General features: G+C 47.7%; 1 protein-coding gene across 5 annotated transcripts in view; it reads right to left on the reverse strand.

Moving 5' to 3' along the window:
* The window catches only part of CLPB (ClpB family mitochondrial disaggregase), a 143,248-nt gene that overhangs the window by 12,275 nt on the left and 104,913 nt on the right, over positions 1-26,060 (reverse strand). For all 5 annotated transcript variants that reach the window (XM_060605702.3, XM_060605703.3, XM_060605704.3 and 2 more), the window contains 3 exons: positions 13,309-13,423; positions 2,523-2,600; positions 1,249-1,304 (listed from right to left, as the gene is read on the reverse strand). In XM_060605702.3, the coding sequence (XP_060461685.1) occupies positions 1,249-1,304; positions 2,523-2,600; positions 13,309-13,423 (249 nt within the window). The remainder of the gene's footprint in view (positions 1-1,248; positions 1,305-2,522; positions 2,601-13,308; positions 13,424-26,060) is intronic.

The following is a 26,060-nucleotide window of genomic DNA, read 5'->3' on the forward strand; positions in this document are numbered from 1 at the left end:
CTTAAAAATGCTATTTTGGTTGCAGTATGTTAGCATGCTGTGTGCTGCTTCTTGCCTACTGCCTGTCAAGTGGGTCTGCTTTGGGTTTGGTTGAGGCAGAGCACAGCTACTGGCAGAGCCAGGAAGGCTTAGGAGCCTTTAGCCAGTTATTAGGCAGACGGGGGCCAGGGATGTGGCTCAACAGGACACAGCCTGAGCTACCTTGTTTCTGTGGTGCCAGGCCCTCAGGGAGGTGGCAAAGGGGTGGTGAGGCCAGAAGCAGGAGGAAAGGTGGCCAGGACTCTGCTGCTGCGGCAGTTTGGCTGGCAGAGGCCTGAGCAATTCCTCATTGCCTCAGCTGCAGAGGTCTTCCATAGAAATTAGGCGAGGGCATCTGGGGTCATGGACAATCTCAGGTGGTGAGCAGGGGGACTTTAGCTTCCACAATGGAAAGACTGGTGGAAAGAAGAATGTCTGGCTTTAGTTGAAATGTTTCTACAATCTCCAAGGATGGATCTCTTGGACGTTTCTCTCTGCGTGAAAACATTTACAGTCTGCCTAGAGGGTGCCTGGGTGGCTCAGTTGGTTAAGTCTGCCTAGAAAGTCAAATTAAGCAGGTCTTGGAAAGCCAGAGTCTGAATAAATATGGGACAGGGACAGCCTTCTCCTATGAAGAGTCCGTGGGCTTTGAGTCATGGGGCAAAGGGGACTATGACCACACCACAGGTTAGGGCATAAGAAATCATGTTTAAAAGCTCATATACAATGGAGAGAAGCAATAAGGCATCTTCTCATTCTTGTTTTCTTCTATAGGCCCCAAGACTCTAGCATGGCCTTGATGCACTAGACAGTAACAGTATGTTTCTAAAGCTGTTTCCTTGTTCGGCCTGAGTTCCTCAGGTAAGGGAAACTGTCCTAAATGCTGAGTTATTAGAATCTATTACAGTACCTGGCCAAAGTAGATGCCTGAAAATGTATGGATGAATCTCAGTGGGTTCTCCCAAATGCCCCAGGAAGCAGGCAGGGCAAGGATTATTTTGCCCATTTCACAGATTAATAAATGGAGGCACAAGGAGATTGGATAACTTGCCCAAACTCCTGGAATATTTGGTAGCCAAGTTGGGGGCCAGAGCTGAGGCCTGCTTCCTGGGTCAGGGCCCATCTTTTTGATTCACTATTGACAGATTCAGAGAGCCTAGAATTTTGGAGGCTAGCAGTAATGGCGAGGTTTCTATGGCCTGCACCTCTGGCCCAGATCCTGGCCCTTACCTTTTTGGCATCTTTGTGCATATACTTGGCTGTTTGCTTGGCCAGCTCTGTCTTTCCTAGTAAGACGGAAGGAAGAGGTGTTGGGTTAGGACCAGATGACTATCTCCTGGAATGAAAGAGTATTAGAAATGCATGGACACTGGAAATAATGTATTTTATGGGTGGGAACACTGAGGCTCAGAGAAGGTCGGTGACTCTCCCAATGTCACTGGGAGAATTAGAGGTGGTGCTGAGACCAGAATCAAAGTGCGTTGCATCTTGATTTTTCTGTGGCTGGAGACTGAGACTTTTTCTCTATAGCAGCATCCTAACAGTGGGAGGTTGACACTTATAATCCAGAGCCAACTTATCCTTTGAAGCCCAGTGCAAACCTTGCCTCTGACAGGAGCACCCTGACTTCCTGGTCACTGCACTGTATCTCTTTGGACACTCATGGTCTTGCCATCCAGCCAGGCCCTGGAGCCATAGGCCAAACAGAGGCTGGGAGAGGATAAAGAATACCTCTCCTTGGCTTCACAGCCTTTCTTTGTAACATAAAGAAGCAATGGCAATACCAAAGCGGTGGCTCTAAGGGCCATTTGGTATGATGGCCAAACCTTTGGAAGTCACTGTCTAGTATAGGAAATCAAGTTCCACAGTATCATGGTGAGGTGGCAGTAATCTACATCTGGGGGAGAGCTAGGCCCATGAAGATGCTGAGAGGGGAAGAAGAGACAACAAATGCATGAAACTCCCCAAAAAGACAATGGTGGGAGGTGGTGGTGCAGGTCAGGGGTCTGTGAGGGTGGAGAGTGAGGGAGTGAGAATGCCTCAGATAATCCAGCCCAACTGGCTAGAAAAATACCAAACCCATTTGACTGAAACCAATTTTGCTATGCACCCCACACTGTGTTGGCCCCCAGGGGCTTTCTTTAGCTTGCTAGAAGGTTATGTCCCAAGTTGTACTAATAAATAAGGTTGGTGTGCTGGGCAGTGGAGGTGGTTCAACTGTTCCCAAAGGGCAGCCTCTGGGGATGCAGAGTGGCTGGACCAGGGCTAACAGACCCCAAAGGGCCTGGTTTTCCAGGTGCATCAGGCCCTATACCACAGCTTCCGGAGGGAGGGGCATCATTCCAGCTGTTCCTAATGTGACAGACAACCCTCTTTCTGGCTCTGTAATTTGGAGGCAGTTGTTTTGAGAGCTGGCGTTCAGAAGTGGGCTGTGTGACCCTGGCCCACAGCAGCTGGGGCTCCCTCAGCACTCCTTCCCTACTTGCCGTTCTGCTCCCAGTTACCTATTCCAGATGATCCCAAAAAGAGGAAGACCAGAGGGTGTTCTTCATCGTACCAGCCATTCTCCTTCCTCCGGATCGCTAGGGCCAAACACACAAGACGGGGGGGACAGTGAGGGAGGCAGATAAATCAATGACACAAAAGGCAGGATAATTATCACTAAGTATACAATATGTTTTACTGCTCTGCGCCCACTCAAAGTCCTCACTACCATTAGTGCTGCCTAATCTGATTAGCTGGCAAGGCCCCTAGAGACACCTAATCAGGTTAGCATGGATTTGGAAAGCTGCCCAGAGCAGATTTCGGATAAAGTTTTCCAGGATGAGCACTCAGCGTTGCCAGGGAAACTGAAAGGCGGGTGGATGGTGAATGGAGGTGAAGGGGGCAGGGGGCTGGTGAAGGAGAACTGGAGAGGAACTTTAGCTCTCAGAGGGCTGGTTCCACTTCTACTCACGACTGGTGGGAGACTGAGCCTGCCTCCTATGCAAATGCAAGAGACAGAAGCCCATGGCAGGCCCTGAGGGATCTGGGGTATGAGCTCTGGACTCTTTCCCACTTGGGGAAACCAAGACCTAGTCTGCTGTCTGGAAGTATAGCCAAATGTACTTTCTGGAATCCAATCAAGGGTAGTGCGGAGCTCAGGGCACAGAGGGGTGGACCACATGGTTGGCACTGTCACTAACCACGACCTCCATCAGGGAGAAATGGTGCGGGAGTGGGACAGGTATGTCCCAAGTTCCCTGGGAGTTCAGCTCTGCCAGAGTGAGACCTGACCTCCCCTCTTTATTTTTTATTGAAAAAAATTTTTTTTCCAATGTTATTTTTGACAGAGAGAGAGACAGAGCATGAGCAGGGGAGGAGCAGAGAGAGAGGGAGACACAGAATCCGAAACAGGCTCCAGGCTCTGAGTTGTCAGCACAGAGCCCGATGCGGGACTGGCACTCACAGACCGCGAGATCATGACCTGAGCCGAAGTCGGACGCTCAACCGACTGAGCCACCCAGGCACCCCATGACCTCCCCTCCTTAGGAGGAAGTATATAATCAAAGGCTGTGCATTCAAGGTGAGGAAATTAAGTGTCCAACTACAGAGTGGGAGAATCAGGCTCCAGAAGCATCACTCAAGTATAAGAGCAGGGGGCAGAATGAGGCAGAGCCATTAGAAAAAGAACCATTTATTGGACAAGCTATCTGCCAGGCACAACTAGAAAAACTGTCAACATTTTTTTATTACTCAAGACCCACACAAACACCCTGAGAAGTAAAGTATTATTCTTAACTCCATTATACTGAGCAGGAAACTGAGGCCAGAGATAAAGAGATTTGATCGTCACGTCACATAACTGGTAGATTATTACTAGTTGGTATAGATGGTAGAGTTACTTCTCTCTCTAAACAGGTTTTCTTTTTTTTTTGCTCACATATGGCTGCTTTTAAAAAGTATCCATTCGGACTGCATTAATGGGAACGTGGCAGTCAGAACATAGAAGGGGACAGAGGACTGTGCAGGGCTGGTCTACAGATGGAACAACATGTATGCTCTGGTCTCAGAGTGTCAGGGGGAGATTAACAAAGGGATATATGTCAGAAGACAAGGCCTGGAAAACAAGTCAACTGAGAAAGAGTTGATGGTCTTAGGGAAGTGTCTGCTGGTCCTGAGGTACAAAGATCCTGTGTGGTACAATCTGTGGCTGGGTTTCAAAGAAGTAGCTACACAGATCAGGGAAGGCTTTCTAGAAGAAGTAGGACTAATAAGGGATCATGAAGGCCAGGAAGGATCCGAAGGGGCAAAGGTGGCCGGCATGACACAGATGGAGAAACAGGAATGAACATGAGTAGTTGTGTGTGGGATCAGCTTACCGTCTCAAATACCTGCCATAGCACTTCAGGTCTTTGCTGTGGTCTTTCTCAACTCAATCTCTAATGTTGCTACCTAAAGAACTTTCTAGTTCTGGCCTCAGCAGGAACAGATGGAAGTGCAACCTCTTGGGAGACGCTCTCTGTGAATCATGAGGGGGGCCTGAGAAAACACTCAAGTCTAGCTTCTCTAAACTAGCTGACCCAGCCCTATGGAAGGCTTGGTTCTCAGGGGAATCCACTGGCCTCACAGATACCTGAAGGCTGGGAATGACAAGGGGCAGCCCAAGCCTGGCTGAGAGGGAGTCCCCAGTGTCCTGACAGAAAGAAGAACCTGTGGGTGGGGGCTTTGGGGGACGTAGAGATACAAGATGGCAAAGGTTAGACTGTGAACATGATGTGTGGATGTGTTTTGGGGCAGGGGTGAGGCAGGGGTCATCTGAAAGGAGTCACATTCTTTAAAAAGTTGGGTGAATTGAGAGCGTAGGCTGAAAAGAAGCTGAGCATGAACTGGGTTCAGGCTTCTTGGGGTTTTGTGGGGAGAGAGAAGTGCCCAGGCATCACTTAGACAGGTGGCCTAGGGGAATTTGGGATCCTCCAGGTGTCATGAATCTGAGGTTCTGATCTTGATTTCTCTTTCAGGAAAGCTTCCCGATCATCGAGAGTTGCACATTGCTGGGCTATGCAGTTCAAAAGCACCATGGAGAAGGTGGAATTGGATTATGCCTGGGGCCATCTTTTCCCCTTCTTTTCTAATAATGCACCTGGGAGAGAGCTCTTTATAATGCCAGGCAGACTCCACTGCACAGCTGTCCCTGGCCAATTCTGCCAGACCCAGGGCATGGATCTGGGGTGGGCTTGATCTGGTCCCCCTGTGAAACAGGCGAAATGCCAACCATTAAACAATTACAACTCTGGATATTTCTAATAATATCTGAAGAGAAAAACGACCAAGCAGATGGAGTCCGACAGAATGAAAAATGGAAGCAGCTAGGAAAGACTGAGGAAGGCAGGCCTCAGGGTGTGTGGTTGGCAGGGTGGCTGATGACCATGGCTGGTCCTGTTGGGCTGGGGCAGAGGCTGGGACAGAGACCCTGATGGGCCACTTGAGATGTGCCATAGGTATCGATGTTCTCACTGTGGACCAGCAACAGCAACTTACTCTGTTAGCACTTTCCAGTGTATCAACAACTTGCATAGACATAACTTCATTTGAGCCTCATTATGACAAAGCAGGCAGGGCAGGGAACTTGATTCCCTTCTGATAGATGAGGAAATATGTGCAAAGAAGTTAGGTAACCTATTCAAGTTACACAGGTAAATAAATGAAGACCCTGGGCTTTACCCCAAGTTCTGGCTGACTCTGGAGCCTGAACTGGTGCTTCAAGAGTTTAAAGAAAGAAGCTGGCTCTTCCTGGCCACAGCACCTTCTCACACCCTAGCCTCGCCCAGAAAACTGTCTTTTCTGTAGTCTTCCAGTCTGGCTCATTTAGCCTTTGATACATGGCTTCAGGAGCTCCTGTCCTCCAACAGTCTCCTGACAACTGCTCTCTGGGCTAAGATGGTGTCAGGGTCCCCGAGTGGGCAGCTGAGCCCTTTCCCTGGCCGGTCCCATCTCTGTGAGCTCCAACAGGCCCGGCTGCCTCTTCACAGGCTGGGCGAGCAGCAGTGCCTCCTTGCTGTGTTCTTCCCCTTAGCAGAATGCCTGCCTTCTCCTGGCCATGCCCACCACCACTGGACCATCTTAAAACTCACATGCAACAACCTTTTTGATTAACTCTACCACCCCACATCTACTCCATTAACTCTCGGGGTCTGGTCGACTTTCACCTATGGGGTGGTATAATAGACATGGTAGGAGTTATAGGACCTAGTTTGGAGTCCTGGCTCTGCCACTTACTAGCTGACTGAATCTGAATAAAACACTTATTCCTGTAGAGCCTTATTTCTTCATCTGTAAAATGGGAATAGTCAGACACATGCTAAGCCAGCCCCACATGTAGATGAAATGAGTCTAGGGTTATGAAGGCACTCCGTAAGAGAGGATAATCAGAAAAGTACAAATAACAGTAGTCAAAGCAGCTGCCGCCAGCTTTGGCATTTTATAGATATCTTTTTCATCCTTATGCTAGTCCTGAGAAGTAGGTATTGTCTCCATTTAAGAGGAGACTAGGGCTCAGTAAGGGGCAGCGTAAGGGGTTTCATCCACCTGTGCCCTTGCTTCCTGGAGGAGGGTGTTCCCTGCTCAGACTGTGTAATCTGTGGGAGCAGATGCTAGGAGTTCCATTTCCTGAGGGACCCTTGGGACTAGCCCAAAGGTGGTATAACATTGCTGACTACATGAATTAATTCTTGGTCATTCTGAAATCACAAGGAGGAAAAAAGAGATGCTTCAACTTCCATTTTACAAACGAGAAGGGTAAGGCCTGACCCAAGAGTGCTCCAAATGGTTACTACTACCCTTGGGGGAATAAGGCTTCCTCTCTCTTCATAACCCTTCTCCAGGGAGCCTTTTCCATTTGTGCAGCAAACAAGCTCTGAGCCAGGTGCTGGGATACCTAAAAAGACACCTAAAGTAAGGTCTGTTCCTTTCAGGTGAATGCTGCTCTGCCAACTGTGGGCTCCAAATGGAATGGGAACACTGGGAGAAGTGCGGGAAGAGCCATTTGCATCTGGGCGAGAATGATGAGAGGGGACTGCCAGGCAGTAGGGGTATGATGGAACATTCCAGACAGAAAGAACCATCGTATGCCAAACTAAAACAACAGGAGACAGCTGCCTCTGTCCGGCTCAAGGTTCTGGGGCAGTCTGGGTGGGCTGACTCCTCCTTCCTGATCAGTTCTAGTGATCTAGTGTGGGAGGTTTTTTTAGCCTAACCTGGAACACGTTTGTCCCATGCTTGTGGCATCTCCTATGGGAACGAGTCCTTAAGAGGGACTCCTGTGGTTGAGTCACCTGCACATCTATTAGCAATCTCCTATCTATACCTTATAGGTTCAAGGAGCACAGCAAGTGCTCAAGAAGTACTTGCTGGATGAGTGGATACTGACTGGAGCCTCAGGCTGAGAGGGTGATGAGAGTACAGTTCTCTCCTTTTTTTTTTTTTTTTTTTTTTTAATTTTTAATGCTTATTTTTATTTTTGAGAGAGAGATAACAAGAGAGAAACACAGTGCGAGCAGGGGAGGGGCACAGAAAGAGGGAGACACAGAATCTGAAGCAGGCTCCAGGCTCCAAGCTGTCAGCACAGAGCTCGACACAGGGCTTGAACTCACAAACTGCAAGATCATGACCTGAGACGAAGTTGGACACCTGACCGACTGAGCCAACCAGGTGCCTGAGAACAGTTCTTTTCTTAGTCTCTAAGGATTAGTGTTTCTGAAGGCAAACAATTGCTACTGAGTGGTTAACACATAAAAAATGCAAAGACTGGCTTTTGCGAAACCCCCCAACCCCCGCTCGTGGGTGTACTGGGGTAGGAATCACTAGAAGGATCACCCTTCCAGAAAGAGGACGGGGGGCGCCTGGGTGGCGCAGTCGGTTAAGCGTCCGACTTCAGCCAGGTCACGATCTCGCGGTCTGTGAGTTCGAGCCCCGCGTCAGGCTCTGGGCTGATGGCTCGGAGCCTGGAGCCTGTTTCCGATTCTGTGTCTCCCTCTCTCTCTGCCCCTCCCCTGTTCATGCTCTGTCTCTCTCTGTCCCAAAAATAAATAAAAAACGTTGAAAAAAAAAAATTTAAAAAAGAAAGAGGACGGGTTGAGAATCTGTGTTGAGGAGAGGCTAAGTGTGAAGATGGGCTCAGGCTTAATTCACTTGAGTTCAGCAATCTTTTATACACCTGTGTGCCCAACCTTGGGGAAAAAGCCGAAGGAGAGGTAGTTCCTGACCTTTGGAGGGAGACATCAAATAGATGCCCTTTGTTTTTTTTTTTTTTTTTTTTAAATTTTTTTTTCAACGTTTTTTATTTATTTTTGGGACAGAGAGAGACACAGCATGAACGGGGGAGGGGCAGAGAGAGAGGGAGACACAGAATCGGAAACAGGCTCCAGGCTCCAGGCCATCAGCCCAGAGCCTGACGCGGGGCTCGAACTCACGGACCGCGAGATCGTGACCTGGCTGAAGTCGGACGCTTAACCGACTGCGCCACCCAGGCGCCCCAGATGCCCTTTGTTAAGTGCAGTGATAAAAGATGTCCGTGCGAAGCCCCAAGAATGGGCCCTCTGTCCAGGTGGAGGGCTAAGGAAGGCTTCCTGGAGATAGCCTGGGTCTTGAGTATCTCAGCAGACCAGGGTGGTCCAGAAAACGAGAACATGTGAAGTGGTGTGACGTGAAGGTGGGACTGCAAGCAGTTTTCTAAATTAATCATTGCCACACCATGACTCAGGGATGGCCTGATTATATTTCTCAGCTCAGAAACAGGAACCCAAGAGGGGTCCAGAAAGGTATAGGGTGGGCTTGGGTGATTACATTTTTGGATTGTCAAAAAGAGAAGTGAAGCACGAGATAGTCCACCGTGTGCCACGTAGCCAATGGTGAGATTCTGAATTCGGGCCAGACCCCAGCATGGTAGAACATTTAAGCTGGCAGAGGTCTCCTGAGGGGAGAGTCAAGTGGGAACAGAGCAATGGGTGTTGAGGATGAGCCCCTGGTCAGAGGGAGCTGCAGGGAAGCTTCCAGGTGTGCGGGCTGACCCAGAGCAGAGCTGGGGAATGGCCTATCCACCCAAGGGGCCAAAGGTCAAGTCGTATGTGTGTTGTTATTAACTATCAATATACTCATGTTCCTAGTATGCTTGTGAGCTACTAGAGGGTAGGCTTACAGCTTCTCTTCTCTCCTCAGAGCATGAGACAGACATGGTGCCCAACCAAACTAATTCAACAAACTGCACTACACATCTACTTCAAAGCTGTGCCAGGAACTGCGAAAACAAAAACGACTGAGGCATGATCTCTGCTCTCAGGAGTGTACAGTCTATTACTTTTGAACTGAGTTAGGCTAAGTAAAAACCAGCCAGAATGTGGGAGATAGGGAGGGCTGGGCTAGGTTGGGGAAAGGGCCAGAAGAAAAGGAATTCCAAACAGAGAGGGCAACATCAACAAATGCAGAAAGCAGAAGCAGCTGGTGTATGTGATGCACAGCTGGGTTGGGGGAGGCATGGCAGAGGAAGGTGGGGCAGCAGCAGGGGTGGGCCTTGTATACTCGTCAGGGCAGCAAGAGCCACTCAAAGATTTTAAACAGGGAATTTTTTACATTTTACAAAGCTCACTCCAACTGGGTAGGAGAAGTGGTTATAGGGGAAGGAAAGGAGGCAGGGCGACCAGGGAGGAGGTCACTATGTGGTTCAAATGGGAGATCCTGAGGTCCTGAGCAAGGACAGTGGTATTGGGAATGGAGGGGAGAGGGTAAATTTTGAGACCCGTTTAAGAGGCAAATGCTAGAACCTGATATTTGATGGGCTGTTAGGGGTGAGGGAGAGGGAGGAGGGGCAAGGAATAATCTAAGTTTTTATTTTAGGAGATAAGTGAATAGTGGTGCCTTTACTGAGAGAGGAGCACAGGATGTGGACAAGTTGGAGGAAGCAGTGGAGTCTAGTCCTGGATATGCTGAATAGACAGCTCGTTGCTTTTCTGAGAACGGTGGGATGTAGAGTCTCTGAGATCCCAGGAGGTCTGCTCAACAGGGTAGGCATCCTCCCCCTCCCATGACCAACAGTAGCTCTGGGTTCTGTAAGGAGAGCCTCACTTTCAATGCCAAGGCTCTGGCTTGTGGTATGTAGGCTGGCCTTGCTTTGGCTCCAGTGACCCTAGAAGACCAGAGAGGCCATGGGGGCCTAAGCTATGGGGTTGGTGCTTTATCTCCTCCATTTGTAAGGCGGTAACTGTGCGCCAGCCTTGCTAGAAGCCCTGCAGCTGGGGATCACACTGATAAATTCACTGTATTACTTTGCACAAATCAATATCCCAGCACTTACCAGGGGTTGATGTGACCGAAATTGGTTTCAGCCAATTCGTGTGGGTAATAAATGGCCATTTATCAAATCAATTCATTCTGCGGCACTTCTCTGGCTGCCCATCCTCATGGTACCCCTGGGGTGCCAGGCTCCACCCAGCCAGTCCCTAGCATATATCTGACGCTAGCCTAGAGGATCCAGAGAGGCCTGGCCTACCCCTCTGGATGTGCGTCTGTCTCCTATACTTGCTTCAGTCTGGAGATCTTTTTTTTTTTTTTTTTTTTTTAATTTTTTTTTTTAACGTTTATTTATTTTGGAGACAGACAGTGAATGGGGGAGGGTCAGAGAGAGAGGGAGACACAGAATCGGAAGCAGGCTCCAGGCTCTGAGCTGTCAGCACAGAGCCCGACGCGGGGCTCGAACTCACGGACCGTGAGATCATGACCTGAGCCGAAGTCGGACGCTTAACCAACCAAGCCACCCAGGCGCCCCCAGTCTGGAGATCTTGAAGCACTGGCTGCTGCTTGCCTGCCACAAATTCTGGCCCAGAGAGTACCTCATGCTTCACCTGGGTTGGTAGGTGAACATTATCAGATCTTTATCAGTGTGATGACCAGCCACAGGCTTCTCAGCTAGGCGGGCATACAGTTATCACCATACAAATGGAGGAGATACACAAGCCCACAGCTCAGGCCCCAATACCTGTCTGTCTTTTCAAGGGTCACTGAAGCCACAGCAGGGTCAACCTACATAACACAGGACAAGGTGTAGGACCCTCCCAATCCGAGGCAAAGTCTGGGTAACAGAATGGAGTTTTGGGTAGAGGGAAGCTCTCAGGGCAGGCATTCTGACAGCCCTTCGCAAGTGGGCAACTGAATCATTTACTCTGGCTATGGGCCAACAACAAGGAGAGACAAAGTGGGGGTGCATCAGAGGTTGGTGTAGGATCAGAGGAAGAGGCCAGCCTGGGGCTGAGACTAAGGATCAGTCTCGGCTTGAAGGAAACAACTGTGGGCCTAATTTAAAGAACATAGTGCCCCACTCTAGCTGGTAAACACCTTGACGACAGGGACTGGAAAGAGCATGTACTTTATAGTCAGTCAGTCCTGGATTTGGCTCCCCAGTTCACAGATGAGAAAGCTGATGCTCAAACAAGCCACGTGTTTAGCTGGAGTTGCACAGCTAAAGAGTGCAGACCTGCTATTTTAGCCCACATTGGTCTAAATCTCTCCTTCCCATGTCCTCCTCTCCCCTCCCTCCAACTTCTTGGAGCATCACATCTTATGGGGCTTGAGAAGCTGGGGAGAAGCAAGAGGTCAGAGAGGAGGAGACAGCCTGCTGGGAAAGGGCTGTGTAAGGAGCAGAGGGAAAACACTATGATGGCAGCTGCAGTGCCGGCCCAGGTGGACAGGAGACTGCTTTCTTAGCTCTCTGTGCAGGTAATGCCTTTTCCATGGGCAACTCGTTCTCTCTTCAACCCTCAGGAACTCCCAGGGCTTCCCCTCCCTCCACCTCAGCCACAGCCTTGGCAAAGTAGTAAGGTGTCGTCACCTGTAAGGTGGTGGCTGAGAGTGGATGTCTGTATCCAGATCCTAAAGGGCAGCCTGGTGTGGCTTGGGCCTGAGTAGTGGGGCCTGTGTGTTCAAAAAGCTTTCCTTGGCTCCTGTGTATGCCTCTAAGCAGCCTCCTGACTTCTAGCTGGTGAGGCAGTTCTGGTCCATGGGCTCCTTTTATCTGCTGATGAGGGACTCATGACTGCCACATGAGTCCCACTGGTGTGTGAGGATGATGGAGACCAGGCTGGGCTGTGTTGCAGGGGTGGCTGCCTTCATTTTTCAATTACCCCTCTAATTGGTATCCTAGGGCTGATATGCTGCTCCAGAATGTCCCAGAGGGGCACCACAATATAGCCTGATGTCTTCTTTTATCACTAAGCCTTTATCAGGTGCTGTCTTTGGCAGTTGCTGGATCACATCTGGTGGGGCCAAATGCTTGGAGAGAAGGGGTAAGCAACATGAATAGAATGTCCTGACACCATAGGGCAGAGGTTTTTAAACATGAGCTGAGCATCAGAATTGCCTACACAGCTTGTTAAAAGATTGCTGGGCCCCACTCCAGAGTTTCTGATTCCATAGGTTTGGGGTGAGGTCTGAGATCTGCAATTCTAACAAGGTACTAGAGGATATTGATGCTGCTGGTCCAGAGACCATGCTTTGAGAACCACTGCCTGCTTGTTTAAGCCAGGCGTGGGTTACTCTGCCCTTGCCTCATCTGTCTGAGGACAGCTTCAGAGAGTCATGCACCTGAGTCAGAGAAGAGAAGTGAGACCACTATCTTGAGCAGAACCCTAGTTTTATAATTCTCTCTAGTGGGGTCTGCATGGGCAGAAGGGCCATCAGAGTAGGGGTTATACCAGAGAGCATTCCGGCTCCCAGTATGGGACCTAAGAGCTTCTAGGGTCAAGAAGAAAGCGCTTAAGGCTTGGTTCAGGGTATTTCTCCTAAAACTGAACCAGATGCTGACAAAAAACACTGAAAAGTGGCATAGTCCCAGGCTGGGAGACAAAAGACAGAAGTTCTAGTTCTGACTCAGCTGCCACATTACAAGTGATGGACAAGCTCCTGCTCCTCTCTGGGTCTTAGTCTGCCTACCTGAAAAGTTAGGGGTGGGAACAGTGGACCAGATCAAGGTTTGAGTCAGAGTATAGCAAAGCAGCCTTGAGCAATTATTATGAGTGCTCTGTATCTCCGCTTCCTCATCTGTAAAATGGGGATTTACCCTAACAGGGTTGCTGTAAGGACTAAATGACAACATACATGAAGAGCTTATCACAATGCCTGGCACACAGAAAGTACTCAACAAACGTTAAGTTGTAATGTTAGTCACTTCTGCCTGGTATGGTGACAGCAGGATGCACACCTCACTGCAGCAGACCATGAGCTCCCCCGCCCTTTTCTGGCAACGGCTGGCATCTTGATACTCACCAGCACCCACTGTGGCGATGGCATTCTCCTGGCCAATGATGTGCTCTTTCAGCCGTTGCTCCAGGGGAAAGCGGCGCCGCTCCTCGGCCTCACGCTTCCGCTGCTTCTCCTGGTACTGTGGGGAGAGAGGGCAGGTGGCTCAGGAGCACAGGGCCCAACAGGATCCCAGTTTCATTCTACCCTGTAACTCAGGGGTAAAAAACACAGTTCTGGGTCTCCAGGGGTCCTAATGCACACTCTGGCTCCTGGTCATTGGAGGCTGGCCCAGTCCTTCCCACTGTCCCCTTGTCCTAGTCCTCACCTCATTCTCTTACTTCAGTTGGCCACTGCTCAGGAGTCCTGGCTCATCTTGCTAGTAAAATAAGTACTGCTAGTAAAGTAACCCTTGACTCTGGAGTCTGACAGAAGACCTGAGTTTGAATCCTAGCTTTATCACTTATAAGATGTGCTTATCATCTGGAGCAAGTTACTCCCCCTCAGTTTTCTCATCTGTATATTGGGGATTAAATATGATGATATACATAATGTGCCTAACATCATGGCTGGCATTCAGTTTTAAGTGCTTAATAAAAATAGGTTATTTCCCTTTCCACTTACCCTCTTGAAAACTTTTCTGGTTTTACTTTTTTTTTAATGTTTGTTTTTGAGTGAGAGTATGAGTGGGGGAGGGGCAGAGAGAGAGAGAGAGAGGGAGACCAAGAATCCCAAGCAGGCTCCGTGCTGTCAGCACAGAGCCCGAAGCAGGGCTCAAAGCCATGAACCATGAGATCATGACCTGAATCGAAATCAAGAGTCAGACGCTTAACTGACTGAGCCACCCAGGTGCCCTGTTTTTCATTTTTTTAAAAGTAAGCTCTACATCCAATGTGGGGCTTGAACTCATGACCCGGAGATCAATGGTCACATGCTCCACTGACTGAGGCAGCCAGGTACCCCAAAAACCTTTTGGTTTTTATTTAAAAACAAAATTTTTTTTAACGTTTATTTATTTTTGAGACAGAGAGAGACAGAGCGTGAATGGGGGAGGGTCAGAGAGAGAGGGAGACACAGAATCCGAAGCAGGCCCCAGGCTCTGAGCTGTCAGCCCAGAGCCCGACACGGGGCTCGAACTCACGGACCGTGAGATCGTGACCTGAGCTGAAGTCGGATGCTTAACCGACTGAGCCACCCAGGCGCCCCCCTTTTGTTTTTAAACCAGAGCTATGAACACCCTCCACTTCCATGATACTGCATTTCAATTAAACACAATTATTCACTAATTGCTGTCTGTTTTGTCCTGTGCATGCCATGATGGAAAAGGCAGGGTGGATAGGAGGACTAGAACCCAGAGGGTTCTAGTCACTGCTGACTGCCTGGTATGTGTCTGGCCCTGGGCTTGGTCCACTTCAGGGAAGGCAGAAGGAGGAAGCCTGAATATGATAACACTGCAGGGAAGAGAGGAGAGCCAGGCCTTGTCCTCAGGGAGCTCTAAGTTGGGAGGAAGGTGAGGCAGGGCCTGTGCACAAACATTTCTCAGGCAGTACTGATCATTTTCCTCCAAAGCATGTGTGCCTATTTCTAGCCTATACCCATCTCTAAAAAACAAACAAACAAAAACCTCCCACTATTGAAAACAAATTTGTTGCATGTTTGTGACTCTGTCCTCTAAATCTATTTATGAGCCGCCTGAGGGCAAGCACTGTCTTTTACTCCCTGCATGAGTCCTGACACAGTGGAGGCAGCTGGTGAATGTTTGTAAAAGTGAATTTGATGATAGGTAAGAGGAAAGAATTGACAGCTAAACAGGGTGGCACGGGAGTCCAGAGAAGGAAGGATATACAAAGACCAGAACATTCTGGGGAGGCTTCTGGGTGACTGGAGGCTTGAAGCTGGAGTACTGGGCCAGGCAGCAAATGGAGGGCTATCTGGGGGCCAGGCAGGGAGGGTGAGTGTGCAGGTGGGATGATAAAGTGCTCATGGAGCAGGGTGGACGGTGGAAGGGAGCAGGTCTTGGACTGGGACAGAAAGACATGGATCTTCAGGAGGCTCCTTTCCCCTAAGACCCTGTAACACTGACAGCTTTCTAGAAAGAAAGCTGTCAAGGAAAGGCCCTGTCACAAAAGTTGTGGCTACAGATTGCTCTTGCAGGCAGAGTGGATGAAAAATACCTGCTGCTTGGGCAGTGTTTTCCTGTTACAGTAGTGACCTTGACAGAAGTTAAAAAAAATAAATAGCAAACAATCCAATTTTGGCTGTTGCTATCAGTCTGTAACTGAAAGCTCCCATCAGTCCTGGGTTTCATATGGAGCAATAATTCGGCGCCAATCCCAGTGGAGCGACGCTTGCCGGTTGGAATCCAGAGTGTCACTGTGCAGCTCCCTCAGGCGCCACATACATCACCTGGCTCTGACGACTCCACCATATATCTGCCTCCTCCTCCTCCCTGCCCACCCAGCCCCTCTCAGCACTTAGGTCCACTGGGCTGGAAGGCTCTGATGGTGACATGTACACATACTGCCTGGTGCTGCATTGGCTAGTGGCCTTGCTGGCTTGTAGTCAGGCAGGCCACAAAAGCAGCTTGAGGCAATGGAAGCTGACTGCCAGGGTTTGTTGAGTCTGCTTCCCTTCCTTCTCCTAGTGATGGGTCTCAGAGTATTCCTGCCTCTGAGCCCTTGCTCACACTGCTCCCTCACCACAAAAGTCTTCTGCATTCCCATCTACAAGTGCCCTGGTGATCTCAACCTAAATACTACATTGTCTAAGGACCCTATTGTAAGGCTTCATGCCTGCCCCTGGGACCTCCAGAGCACTTATTTAACTGCCTGTTTGTCTCTCCTTACTCAACCATGAGGTCCTTGGTGACAAAGACCATGTCTTATTCATCTCAACAGCTCCATCTCATAGCAAGGGCCTGGCTCACAGAAGGAGTCAATACACGTTGCCAACTGAATGAGGTGACTACTGGTTGTGGAGCAGGGGCTGAGTGCTGGGAACCATACAAAGGCACTGCCCTCTAAAAACAGTGTCTTTAATTGTTACAGTTGTCCCCACCTGAAGTTTGTCTCCTCTTCTGGCTCATAGTGGGGCAAGCTGTGTGGCAGAAATAAGCAGCTCTGTTCCATGAAGACCTGAATTCAAACTTCACCTCATCCACTTACTAGCTAGCTGACCTTGGGGAAGTTCATTCAACTCCCGGAATTTTCATTTCCTCATCTCTAATACGGAGATGGTGACTCACACCCACCTTCCAGGGTCCTGGTGGGATGCTGGGGAGAATCAGGTGAGATAACATACACAAAGAACTCGGCAGAGTCTCTGGCACATAGCAAATGTATAGCAGAAGTGGTAGTGTGAGAGACTTAAGCAGAGAACACAGTAGCTGGCCCTTGGAAGGCCTTTGATAAACGTTATTTCTCTCCTTCACTGCATTTTGATAACTATTTAACCCAGTGCTTTCTTGGAGGTAGGATGGGGACACAGGAACCCTTTTAACTAATTTAACCTGTATGGGCTCCACAGATGAAGAGTTGCTCTGGATCAAGCAGAAGCTAGGAGCCTAGTCCACTTAGATGCCCCACTACCCCAGAAATGGCTCTTGAGGCTCCCTCCTTAGGAAGCCTAGGTCTGTAGGGTACAGTCTCAACACCAGCGAGGTTCTGGGGATACCTCCAACTGCACAAGGCAGCTCATCTCTGCCTGCCAGTTTTCCTTATGTGTTAGAAATTCAGCCTCTAGGTGCTTTCCATGCATTGATGTGTGGGGCCTCACAGAACATATCTTTTTCATTTGTCACAGGCAACATGACTTTTCTTGCCACTCTGTTGGTTTGGTTAGGACCCTGTGGTCTTCCTAAGTCTTCTCCAGGGAAACAGTTCTACTCCTATAACTCTTCTCTGATGTCATGAGTTTAGTATTCCTGTTATTTTCTTGGGCAAGGGTAAAGGGTCCCTGGCTTTTATGGGGGTGAGTATAGGGAAAAGGTTATACTGTGATCTGGCCGGTTTCTCAGGAGCTTTCTAGATGGTCCTGGGAAAGACCCAACCTGTGGCCTAAATCAGGACACATCCTGATTCTCCCCCAGCCTGGAGTTCTCAATATCTATTCAGAAAAACTTCTGAAAATGTATCGGACTTTTTGATAAAAATATATAGGACGCTGGGATTAAACCAGGTTAAAGTTTACTGCTTCATGCTCTTTTCCTAATGCTTAGCACAGAGTTTGTATTTTTTAAAAAATGTGTTGAATGAAAGAGTGGCCTTTTTTTTTTGAAGATTTTATTTTATTTTTTAAGTAATCTCTACATCCAACATGAGGCTTAAACTCACAACCCTGAGATCAAGTATCATACTCACCAACTGAGCTTGCCAGGCACCCCTGAATGAATGGCTTTTTGAGGCATCAGCTATGAGCCCAGGCTTGTGAAAGAACACAGGAAAGGAAAATATTTGGTCTGGATATATTCTCTTTGGGGAAGGAGAGTAAGATGGGAGAAGGCACTTGGTAAGGGCTCCATAAATGTAGGCTACTACTGTTTCCGGCTTTTTGAGGAGATGGAGAGGAAGCCTATAGGGACTGAGGTCGAGGCCCTGCTTTGACACAGTTCCACTAGAGGAGAAGATAGGGCAGGTGACCCAGCCTGCAGAAGGAGAGGACACTGGGCTGAGAGCACTAGGAAGAAACTACCCACAAGAGCAGAAGTGGGGGAGTGATCATCTTAATAAAAGCCACATGCAATTAGCTTCAGAAGTCCTCACCTGGAGCCGGCAGCAACCAGCTCCCCATGCTGCATCTTGGCGGATAATCGTGGCCACTGGTTTCTATCATTCTTGATTTAATATGGCACCCCTCCTGGCTGTGAGTGCATTTACAGGAAAGGGCTGGGAGGCTGGGGTGAAGCCTAGCTGCACACACTCAGTGGTGGGTAGCTGAGATGAGTGGTTCTTTGGGGGAGGGTTACAGGGAGAAGGGGTATGTCAGGCAACCCTATTATTGGGTATCCCTCAAGGAACAGGTCTGACAATGAAAGTGGCAATGTGTTCACTGAAAGGGCAGCTGAGGTGAAGGTGGGAGTGGTGAGTAGACAGAATGAGACCCTGGGCAAGCATGCAATAGGTATGGAGGAGGGAACAGAAGAAAGGCCAAGCTACCATTTACCTCTCATGGGAGGTCAGGGTCACAGAGCCCACTTAGGCTGCTCTCAGATATACTCAGATATGCCCCATGTTCCTGACGCTGACCCCAATTCGCATCTCAGGGCTTCTCCCATGCTCTGAAGCTTCAATGACAGAGAAGCCTTGGTAAGAAAGTCACCAAAAGGACAGGGGGCAACAGATGAGACTAGGGTCACGGGATGATGGAAAGAACGCTGAGTGGGGGAATGATGGTAAGAGGAGCCCAGGAGGTCCAACAAAGAGGCCTGGAGGATGAGAGAGGCACCCAAGGGACTTGAAAATCTCTTGAACTAGCTCATAAAGTATACACCCCTGTAGAGAAAGTTAGGGCACATAGCAGGTGTCACTTCCATTACACTCAGTGACCATTATGTCAGCATCCTGGATTCCATTGTCTTCTCTTCCAGCCCATCCTCCTTGCTGCCAGAGTGATGTTTTAATATGTAAATCAGATCATGTCACTGTGCAAATAGCTGGGTTGATTCAAAGACTGGTGAGAGAAGGTTAAGAGGACTGGCTCAAGTGAGAAGATGAGTTGTGTTCTTAGTGTATCATATCAGGAGGCACAGGATGTTGATTATTTTATAACTGGTGATGTTGACTTTGATCACTGGGTTAAGGTGGTCTGTGCCATGTTTTTCCACTACCATTTTCCCCTTTGTAATTAATAAGTATCCTGTGGGGTGAGGATCTGAGCCTATGTAAATAATCCCGTTACTCCTCAAACTCTCACTCACTAGTGTTAGCATCAATTGCTGGGTCTCATCTGACTGGGAACCAGCTGTTCTAATCCTCCCAGCCATAAGAAGTTCAGTGTATCTCTTCCTCCTCTGCACAGAGATGAAGTGCATTAAAGCATGGGTCCACCGGTAGCAAGTAATAGAGACAGAATATGCTAACCTTTGCAGTCTGGCTCTAGAGCTTGCAATTTACACCCTGGAGGTAAGAAAAGACCTGTTTCCTGCCCCAGGGAGTTCACAGTCTATTTAGGGAGATGAGACTTAAAACACTAATCTCCTATTCCTACTTTTAGCATGGGGCTACCTAATGATTTTATTGAAATAAACACCAGAAGGTGTTCTTGCCAGAAATGTGTAATCTAAATGTAATCATAAGGAAACATCAAACAAACCCAAACTGAAGGACACTTTACAAAATACCCAGCTTGAACCCATTAAATGTCAAGGTCATGAAAGACAAGGAAAGACTGAGGAACCATTCTAGATTAATGGAGACTACTAAAGAGATATGAAACTAAATCCAATTTGGGATCCAGAATTTTCTTTTCTTGTAAAGACAGTCATTGGGACAAACTGGTGAAGTGTGAATAACACTGACAGATTAGTTAATATCAATATTAATGCCTTGCTTTTGAGGACCGTACTGAGGTAAGAAAATGTCCTTTTAGGAAATACAAGTATTTGATAAAGGGGCATCACGTGTGTAACTTACCCTTAAACAGTTCAGAAAGAATTACCTCTCTCTCTCTCTCTCTATATATATATATAATAAAGCAAATGTGATAAAATGTTAACAATTGGTAATGTGGGTGAAGAATTTACAGAATTCATCGCACTATTTTTGAAATTATGTAAAAATAAAATTAAAATAAATCAGGGTAATGCTTACCCCTGGGGGATGGGCAGTGACTGGAAGTATAAGGTAGGTTTCTGAGTGTCTATAATGGTCTGTTTCTTGATCAGCTGTGTTTAGCTTGTGAAAATACAGAGAGCTATATAATTAAGATATATGCACCTTATAGAAGTATATTTCAATAAAAACTTATTTAAAAGTTAAAAACAAAGAAAAGAGAAAGCAAAAGCTTGTCCTCATAAGCACATAGCTCCGTGTCTGGCCCACTGTAAAGCTGCAATGAAGGTCAGATGGTGCTGTCATCCCCGTAAGGCCAAGCACAGGGCCAGGCATGGGGCATGTTGGCACTTGAAATGAAATGCAGCAGGGAGCAGGCTGGGCAAAGTGGGGAAAGGGTATCACTTCACCCTATGACGGGAGCAAGATAACCCTCTTACTCTCCTGTGTACCTCACCCCTTCTCTCCAAGAGGGGTCTCCTCAGCACCCAGGTTTGCAGCCCAGAATGCGGGCCCAGGGGAGCACTGCATCCCCAGCTATCCCTGAAGCAAATGAAAAAATATGGATACAGGAAATGTGCTTGTGATTCTGTCACTGGGATATGCAAATAAAATATATATGATAGGCCTATCTGCCTAATATTCCTGCCAATTCATTCTCTGGGTGTGATTAAAATGAGCAATAAATTCCTCGTGAGTCTCGGCGGAACGAGGATCCGGGAGTGGAGATGCGGGCTGGCACCAGCACGTCCCCCTCAGCTGAATATTCATCATGGACTAGCTCCCCATATTTTTGTTTTATCTGCCATCGTGTGCACAGAGATATATTTCTACCTCTCTCCTTCGTCTCTTAGTTAAAACATGAAAATGGTCTAAGCTTTAAGTATTAAACTCTCCATGTAACAAAATCCTTCAAAGTGAGATCACAACTACCTTCTTTACGAAGCCTGCCCTGCTCATTCTGCCTGAAGGTGATCCATGCTTTCTTGGAGCCCCCACAAACTCTCTGTGGACCCCTCCTAACATACAAATCAGTCTGTGGGTATCAGAACCAAGGGTGCCTGCCTCTCTCCCATCCTCCACTTCCAGATGGCCAGCTCAGAGGACAGGGGCTGGGGTTCATCCACCTCTGAATCTTCTTAGGGGGCCCAAGGAAGCTTCTGCACAGACAAAGCAGAGAAACTGAGCAAACCAGCAGCAAGGAGAAAATCATGTAGGCTACTAAAGGTGACAGAGATTCTTTGGGGTGCATGGGTGGCTTAGTTGGTTAAGCATCTGACTCTTGATTTTGGCTCAGGTCATGATCTCACGGTCCAAGCCCATGCTGTCAGCACAGAGACTGCTTGGGATTCTCTCCTCTCTCTCTGCTCCTCCTCTAGTCACACTCTCTCTCTCTATCTCAAAATAAAGAAATAAACTTAAAAAAAAAAAGTGACAGAGATTCTTAGATAAGTGACACATTTTAAAAGGCAGAATGAAATTAAAAATTAGGCTTATGGATAACTTGAAAATGGGAAAATTTTCAAGAAATCATATTAAGCAGGGCACCTGGCTGGCACAGTCAGAGGAGCATGTGACTCCTGATCTCAGGGTTGTGAGTTCAAGCTCTATGCTGGGGTATGGAGATTACTAAAAAGAAATAATAATAATAATTAAACTTAAAAAAAAGAAATAATATTAAGTGAAAAAAAAAAGCAAATTCCAAATATGGGACTAGGATCATAACTCAAACACCTTCAGGGCCAAGTAGGAAATATAAATGTCTGTTAGGCTAGCACAAAATATAATAGCGAGCTGGGAGGAATCCACACCCCCAACCCTTACGGGGTCACATTTTTAATAAATTCTTGGATTGTTAAAATAAAACATGGCTGCAAGTTTAAGACCCCTGTATGTACCGTAGGCTATCAACCAGGTTAAAAAAAAAAGGCCATCTATATACATATATATAGGTAAGGTTCAGAAAAGGCAAATATAGTATCATGAAAGTAAATCCTCTGATTCATACCCCAATAGTTACTTTTAACAACCTGATTTTCTGTTAAGTATCTGCTTTCTTTCTTTCAGCTTCAGTTTTCCCATCTATAAAACCAGGGTAATAAGAGCTGCTTCAAGGATTTGTTACAGGGTTATAAAAAATGCAGAGAAAGCACCTGGCATAGTACCTAGATGCACTTAATAAAAGATGCACTTAATAATACCTACTATTATTATAAATAATTAAAAATATTAATAGTGATCACATATCGATAGTAGGGCTAAAATGTTCATTGAAATTCAGCTCAGTTGCCCTGTCCTCCAGTGAGACTGCCTTGATCTCCCCAGGTAGGATTCGAAGCCACCTCTGGATTCCCACAGTCCCTGGGCTTCCCTGGTTCACTTTCATGGTTCACTTGCCTGTCTCTTCACCAGACGGTAAGCTCTTTGAGTGTTTCACCCACCTGTCTTCTTCTTACCTAGCCCAGAGCTTGGCACACATTCATAAACATGTACTAAATTATTTAATTCTCTTTAATTTACTTTCCAAATATTCTATAATGACACATATGACTTTTACACTTACACATTTTCCATAACGAACACATATTTGACTACAGGGTGGAGAAGGCTGGGCTGGGAAGCAGGAGGATGCTGGGTGCATAGAAGGAGAGTAAGATAAGATCGGAGTGGCAGTCACCCATGTCTAGACAAAGAGCCAGGAGATGAGGTCTCAGGCTGGAGCCTCAGCACCCTCCAGGCCTGAGTCATTAGGTTATAGACGTAAGGCCTGAACTCAGAGAGGATCAGCTACTGCTTACTTACTGGCAAAGTGGGACAGAACCAGGTCTATAGCAGTGTTCTTCCCATGAAGCTCTGCCTCATGATTTTGAAGAGGTAGTGTTTTTTTGCAGCTTAGAGGAAAAAAAAAAAAAATCAGAGAAGAATGGGTAACAAAGTAGATGCTGAGCAACTGAAAGACAATGCTAATACCCAAGGAAAACTGAGGGGTGACAGGACAGTACAGCACAGCAATCAAGGAGAGATGCTCAGTGGACAGTTGGGACATTTCAGACCAGATGAAAACATAAAGTACAGAGAGGTGACAACAGAGAAATAGTCTTCCATGGAGAGGTTACAGAACCCCAAGCAGTCTCTACGTGGTTTTCCAGCCTCCAAAGGCAGCCCCGTGCACTGTGTGACAGCTCTGTTAGGGAGCTCCTCCCGATAGCTGCCACTGAGCCTGGTTCTGTCCCAGCTCTGCTAGTGAATGAATCTCCCCCCCCCCCCCCCTTTCACTCACAGCTATTCCTGTGTCTATATGTGGTCTCTCCTTTCTGGGCCTGATGTCCCCACTGCCTTTGGCTTTTTCTCTGGCATAGTTCCTCTTTCCCCTTAGCTGCCCTACTCTGCACAGATTCTAAGAGCTCCATGTCTACTCAGAAGGTAGTGTCTGCGATTGCCCTCTGTGGTCCAGAAGGGTCTGACTGGAACAGAGGAACACAACCACCATTTATTTACTCGGGACACTAGCCTTGTACTAACATGGCCAACATCAAGCCACTTCTTAAGCAGCCGAATTTTGTTAAGGATCCCACAGCAGCTCTAACCCCTCCACCTATGCTGGCACTAAGAGACTTGCCCTATGTCAGACCACCTGACACACCATGGTTTCTCTTGGCCAAGTCTAGGGCATGGTCTCATGGGACAGCTATTGTGCCTGAGGGATGACAGGAGTGCAGTCCAAGGTTATGTGAAACACGTTTAGGGATATCTTTAAGGCACCTGGGCAAACTGACTCTACCTCTAGGGATATTCCTAGGGATGGAAAATCTGAACAGAGAGGAGGGAATTACTTGCTCTCTAGGAATTTTCACTCTTGCTGGTCCCAAGCACCCCTCAGGATGTGCTGTGAAAGCCCATCTCCCTTCCTACCTCCTCTCCTCTGGAGGAAACTACTGCAGGGTAGTTACTAAGGCTCCCAGGGAAACAAACTATATGGTTAATTCTGGCTGCCAGACATTTCCAGTCTCCCCCTTGTAGGCACATGGTAGGATTACTCCCCTTGGTCCCTTGTGATTGGGTGGGAACAGGGATTAGTTCTGTCCAGTGAGCTGTGAGTGGAAGGGTCTACTTCCAGACTGGGCATTTAACTGCATATGCAAGACCCTCCAGAGCATTCTTCTCCCTCTGGCAAGCAACCTGCAACATCCCAGAGGGTGGCTGCAATGCCAGTCTGGTCTCTGCAGGCCTTTGATGAACAGAGCCCCCACTGTTGACCCATGATGGATAGGCTGCATGAGGCCAAAAATAAATGTTTATTGCTTTACACCACTGAAATTCTGGGTTATTACAACATAATCTGGTTTATCCTGACATGTAGACAATTGTATACAGAATAGAACCTTAGAAACCATTCTGTCCAATGTCTTCATTTCACAGAGGTAAATTGAGCTTCAGTGAAAGCAAGTGCTAGCCCAACATCACCCAGTTAGTGAGTGGTAGAGTTGGGATCACAACCCGTATCTTGTCTGTTTCAGTCCAATGACCTAAGTGCTCTTACTCAAGACACAGAGAATATCTGCCACTAGGTGGGACCTGTCACACTGAATCATCTCAAGGTACATCAGCCAATATGCCAACAGAAACTCCATGATCCTGGACAGAACACAAGAATGAGAGTCAGCAACCAAGTCTTCCAGTTCCAGTCCTACCACGGAACCTATCACCTGACCTTGTATTCAAGTCTATTAGCTTAGGTTTGACACTAACTCACTCTGGAGCCAAAGTCATGTCACATCCCTCGGCTCTAGTTTCCCCAGGAGTAAAACGAGTCCATTGATTTAGGCTTCAGAGATTTAAAACGTGTGTTCACAGCAGAGCCTCCCCTGAGGCTGCTCAGGAGAGAAGGGCTAGGCCAGTTGGGTGCAACTCTGGTCCACTTCTCCTCAACCACAACATCTTAATTTCCTCTGACTTAATTGTTTAGGCTTTGGTAAAATTTCTTACCACCGGACTTGACAATTTCTGAGGTCCCTGGCAGCTCTGAGATTTGTGATTCTAATGCCTGGACTCTGCCAAGTAGTTCCTGAGTGATAGCTCAGTGGCTGGGAAGAGCAGAAAGCTGCCTATATTTAGGGAGCTCAAAAGTTTGGTTGAGAAGATCAAATTAAGATGGAGATTTTTTTGGCTCAGACTATACCAGGCTCTCTGGACTGTGTGTGGAGGGGAAGGGTCAGGGAATGGTTCTGAAAGGAGGGATGATGGGAAAGGATTACTTGCTGAGGTTATAGAATACATAACGACTGAGGAAACAGTACTTGGGTTAAAGATTTTGTCTAACTATCCCGGTCCTATGAAAAGGAGCTAGAAGGTCTATTAGCTCAAAAACTGAATTTGAAGATTAGTCCTCAGAACCCAGAAGTGGCCCAGGCCTCTGCCTGGTCATGATAAGGGTAGCTTCCTATTCTTATTAAGACTGGGGACTAGATTTATGTATGTGTTTATATACACATTATGTGTATGTATATATAGATACATATGTGTGTGTGTGTGTGTGTGTGTGTGTGTGTGTGTGTTTTGTTTTAGAGAGAGAGTGCAAGTGAGCGAGAGGCGAGAGAGAGAGAATCACAGGAGGGACAGAGGGAGAGAAGGTGAGAGAGAGAGAGAAGGGGGGCTCACCCAAAGAGAGAGAGAGATGTGGGGCTCACCCAAAGCGGGGCTTGTGTTTTACCCAAAGCAGGGCTCGTGCTCACCTGGAGTAGAGCTCAAGCTCACCCGAAGCAGGGCACGAGCTCACCCGAAGCGGGGCTCAAGCTAACCCTATGTGGGACTCGAGCTCATGAACTATGAGATCATGATCTGAGTCAAAGTCAGATGCTTAACAACTGAGCCACCCAGGCTTCCCCTGGATTTGTATTAAAACAGACAATAATCACCTAAGGAGAAGTGGCCTTTGGTGTGGAGCCAGACATCATTTAATGAGCAAAAGATTAAATGCAGCATGGAGTACCCATAGGCCTTCTCCTTTCTCCG

The sequence above is a fragment of the Panthera onca genome, chromosome D1 (assembly GCF_046562875.1).
Source record: "Panthera onca isolate mPanOnc1 chromosome D1, mPanOnc1 haplotype 2, whole genome shotgun sequence".
In the NCBI taxonomy this organism is placed as follows: Eukaryota; Metazoa; Chordata; class Mammalia; order Carnivora; family Felidae; genus Panthera; species Panthera onca.